At 52.3% G+C, this 4,198-nt stretch overlaps 1 protein-coding gene across 1 annotated transcript; it reads left to right on the top strand.

Moving 5' to 3' along the window:
• Positions 1 to 260: 260 nt before the first annotated feature.
• On the top strand, positions 261 to 2,405 carry LOC148126498 (uncharacterized). The gene has a single exon (XM_087928745.1). The coding sequence runs from the start codon at positions 681 to 683 to the stop codon at positions 2,157 to 2,159; it is 1,479 nt and encodes a 492-aa protein (XP_087784871.1). The 5' UTR covers positions 261 to 680; the 3' UTR covers positions 2,160 to 2,405.
• The last annotated feature ends 1,793 nt before the right edge of the window (positions 2,406 to 4,198 follow it).

Here is a 4,198-nt window from a genome sequence, read left to right as displayed (position 1 = left end):
AGCTGCAGTTGTCCCTCTCGCGCCAGCGCCGTCTCCAATAACAGCGGCAGCAGCGGCGGAAACCGTGGAAGTTACGGAGGCGGCTCCCCCACCCGAGAAGCGGCTGAAACGCAAGTTCCCCCCCCGCTTCTCCCACCCCCAATTTTGCATGTTTTAAAATAGGCCTAAATTTGGGGGGAGGGGCTTAATTTCATTTTACGCCTAGAAAACATGCTGGGTCTTCGTATTGTGGGGGGGCCGTATTGTTGGAGAAACACGGCATGATTTTACATTGGGTAAGCCGCCTTGAGTCATCGTGGGCGAATAGGCCGCAATATAAATCAAAGAAAGAAAGAAAGAAAGAAATTTCCGGAAGGCCTGTTTTTTTGGCCTCCTCAGACTGCAGAGGCTTCGCTCGACCCTCCAGGAGGGTGAAAACAGCCTCAAACGGGCCAAAAATCAGCTGGGAGGGCACACGCCTGCGCAGTGCAGGTAAGTTAGGCTGGAGCTCGCGTGCCCGTACGAATGGCTCTGCGTGCCACCTGTGACACGCGTGTCATAGGTTCACCATCATGGCTGTAAATCAAATAATCTTCCTTGTCTCGGCATCGTAATTGGACCTAGCAGTTCCAGGCCCTTCTCTAGAAGCCACGCATCAGGGCCTCCTTGCTAACGCCTGCCGTTTCACGTTCCCTCCTCAGATGGAGACCTACGAGGATCATCCTTGGTGCTCCTACAGCCATCCAAGTGGGGAAGAGGAGATGACCGAGGAAGAGATGCACCCCCACGACCGGCAGCTGGCCAAGGTCAGAGCCCGGAGTAACAGCCGTTCCCGCCATCGATCCTCCTTCCTTGTGGACGAGCTTGACATGCTCATGGACAAGGCGGCCACCACCATCCAGGCCACGTGGCGAGGCCACCTCACCCGTAAGCAAATCCTGACAGAGCAGGCTGCGGCTGCCACCATCCAGGCGGCTTGGCGGCGATACATCACTCGCGAATACCGTGTGATGCAGCGGCAGGAGAGGCCTCCATCACAAGTCTACAGGCACCGAAGGTCGTCCTCCGTCTCCTCCTTTGGGAGGGAGAGAGAAACCTGGGGACACGCCAGGATGGACCAGGAGAGAGCGGCTCAGATTATTCAGGCCCACTATCGGGGCTACATGACTCGCCAGGCCCTCGCCGAATGCCAGCGGGCAGCCACCACCATCCAAGCTCACTGGCGGGGATACCGTACTCGGCAGGACTTGATCCAAGCAGGACGCCCCATTTACCACCCTGGACGCCCACAGAGGACCTACTATAGTTCCCCAAGGGTACCAACGGGGACCTACTATGGCCATCCCAGCTACATGCCCGGAAGCTCCTCCTGGGTGGGCCCGTACCCCAGGAAACATTGGCGCAAGTGCCTTGTGGGAGACCCTGAAGAGTGGAAAAGCAAAGTACCACGATCCTCATCCATCCTGGCCCAGCGAGAGGACACCGAGCCCTCCCAGCCCAAGACGTGTCCACGCTGTGGGAGGTGCACCAGCATCCGTGTGCTGGTGGGCGTGGGCAAAGGGCCGCCATCAGAATCGGAAGCGGAGGACAGCGAATGCGACAGGCACGCAAGTGTCTCTCCATCCAAGAATGCCCAAAGGGTGTCCTACACCTCGAGGCAGGAGGGACCAGCGTACAGCCAGCCACGCCATTACGGGCCACGCTTCTCCCATCAGGCACCTTCCAAAAGCTACCATATGCCTGCGGAAGAGCAGGGGCGGAGGCAGAGTCGGGAACCCAGCGTCGTGGTCAGTCAGCGCCTGGCCTCCAGCACGCAAACCTCCGTACGGCTGACACGGGAGCGCACCAACACCCGGAGTTTCTCGTCCACCAGCGTCCAACCGCAGCAGCTTCAACAGCAAAGCATGTCTCCCCAGGGCACCTCCGACTGGTTGTATGAAAACTACGGGGCCCGCCGGATGGGCGAAGGCCAGAGGCGCGTGTTCAAAACCAGGAAGCAGATGTGGCAAGTGGTACGCGCAGCCACCCTGATCCAGGCCTTCTGGCGGGGCTGGAGGGTCCGGCAAACATTGCGTCTCCAGGAAGAAGCGGCAATCAAGATCCAGTCCGCATATCGGGGTTACCGAACCAGAGTTTACCTGATGGAGGTGGGAATCCTCAGCGAAGGGGATACGGATTAACACGTTTTCGGGGGGGACCGGTCCTCTTGGAACTGGGGAAGGGGGAGAGGAAGAGGGAGGCTCAAAGGAGAACCCCGTTTCCATCTCTGTCTCCCTGCCTCCTCTAACAAGCAAGCTTGCATTCTAATAAATTGAGCCTAATTATGAGTGCTTCTCAGTTTTCTTTACTAGGGAGTCCCCGATTCCTTTGGTGACCGTTTGAAGTTCAAACAGAATTAAAACAATGATTTAGCACCATTGCTCACACGTACAACCATTGCAGCATCCACACGGCTGTGTGATCAAAATCTGGACGCTTAGCAACTGGCACGTACTTATGACGGTTGCAGTGTCTCCAGATCATCCCTTCTGGCGAGCAAAATCCATGGGGAAGCCATGTTCGCTTAATGACCCCGTTACTAACTTAACAACTGCAGCGGTACACTTAAAGACCATGGCAAGAACAGTCGTAAAATGGGGCAAGACTCACTTAACAACTCTCCTGCTTAGCAACAGAAAAGAACAGAAGATAATAGCACAACAAAATAAATAACGAAAGAGAACAAATGAGAAATACAACTACATGGTTACCAAAAAGGAACACGTTGGGCAGGCAAATAGCAGTAGCAGTAGAACTTAGACATATATACCACTTTACGGTGCTTTTACAGCCCTAAGTGGTTTACACAGGGGTGCGATTCAACCATGGTAACAACCGGCTCAGTGAGTGCATCCCTTCTACTGCAGCAAACTGCTCAGCTGTGCTCTAAAAACAGAAATAAAACATAGGAAGCAGCAGGGGTGGGTGGGCGGGGCCAAATGCTCACCGGAACTACCAGTTCTCTCGAACCAATCCAAACCGGTAGAATCCCCGCCCCTCTGGGTTGACAGAATCAGCCTCTTGCCCAGGGGTGGGATTCTACCAGGTTGGACCTGTTCTATAGAACTGGTTGTTACGATTCTGCGCAGGTCAGAGAACCAACGAATCGCGCCACTGGCTGGCTCCGCCCCTCCTCTCCCCGCCACTCACACCTTACCTGGCATCCAACTTGCCTGCATTTGGTAAGTTGCTATTTTTCCCCCTCGACCATCAGCTGTTCTGCTGTGCAAATCGTTGGATTTCTTGCTTTCTAGCTAATCTAAAAGCAGAGCTGAGCCTGAAGCTTCTAGTCAGTGCAGACTCAGGTAGCAGATGCCAGATAGATAGATCTCTGAGTGAATCTGTGATTCTGCGAGCAACTCAATCTGCCTGCCTGCTTTGCCTGATTTTGGGTAAAAAGTTGCTCTTTCTTAAAAATAAAAAATTCAATATTTACATACATGGTGTGTTGTGAGTTAATTTTGTGAGTTTGCTTGGCTAACAAATTTTATGAGTTTGCTTCCAAGCAAATTTTATGCGACAGGTAGAAGATTGCAGAAAGATGGATCTCTGAATGAATCTGTGATTTTGCAAGCAATCTGCCTGCTGCTTTGCCTGATTTTGGGTAAAAGCTGCTCTTTTTAAAGAAAAAAATTCAATATTTACATAAATATTTATAACATTTACATACAAGCCATGCCCAGCCAGTCACATGACCACCAAGCCACACCCACAAATTAGGCCACGCCTCATAACAGGTTGTTAAGAAATTTGAATCCCACCCCTGCTCTGGCTCCTCGTTTTACCCACCTCAGAAGGACGGGAGGCTGAGTCAACCTTGATCCTGGTTAGATTTGAACTGCCAAATTACAGTCAGCCGGCAGTCAGCAGAAGTAGCCTGCAGTACTGCGCTCTAACCACTGCACCACCGTGGCTCAAAATCCTTTGGGCTTTGCAATTTGTTTAATTTCTGTTTATGTAATATTTCTTGCTCTAATGTTTGTTCCTTGTTTTTGACAGTGAGATAGGTGGCATATAAATATTAAGGAAATAAATAAGTTGGTTAGAGAGATGCCACCACTGAAGTGGGCATCTCTGCAAAGATTTCAGCCAGCAGGACCCTTCAGCGTAAGCGAGATATTCTCTCTCCCATTATCCCCTGCCTCCAAGTCCCCAAAAGAAGACAACGGAGCCTCCGCAG

This window comes from Pseudonaja textilis, chromosome 3, assembly GCF_049901715.1.
Source record: "Pseudonaja textilis isolate UNSWEBS1 chromosome 3, rPseTex1.2, whole genome shotgun sequence".
NCBI lineage: Eukaryota > Metazoa > Chordata > Lepidosauria > Squamata > Elapidae > Pseudonaja > Pseudonaja textilis.
The sequence above is the reverse complement of the archived record's forward strand: the minus strand, read 5'-3'. Positions and strand labels throughout refer to the sequence as shown.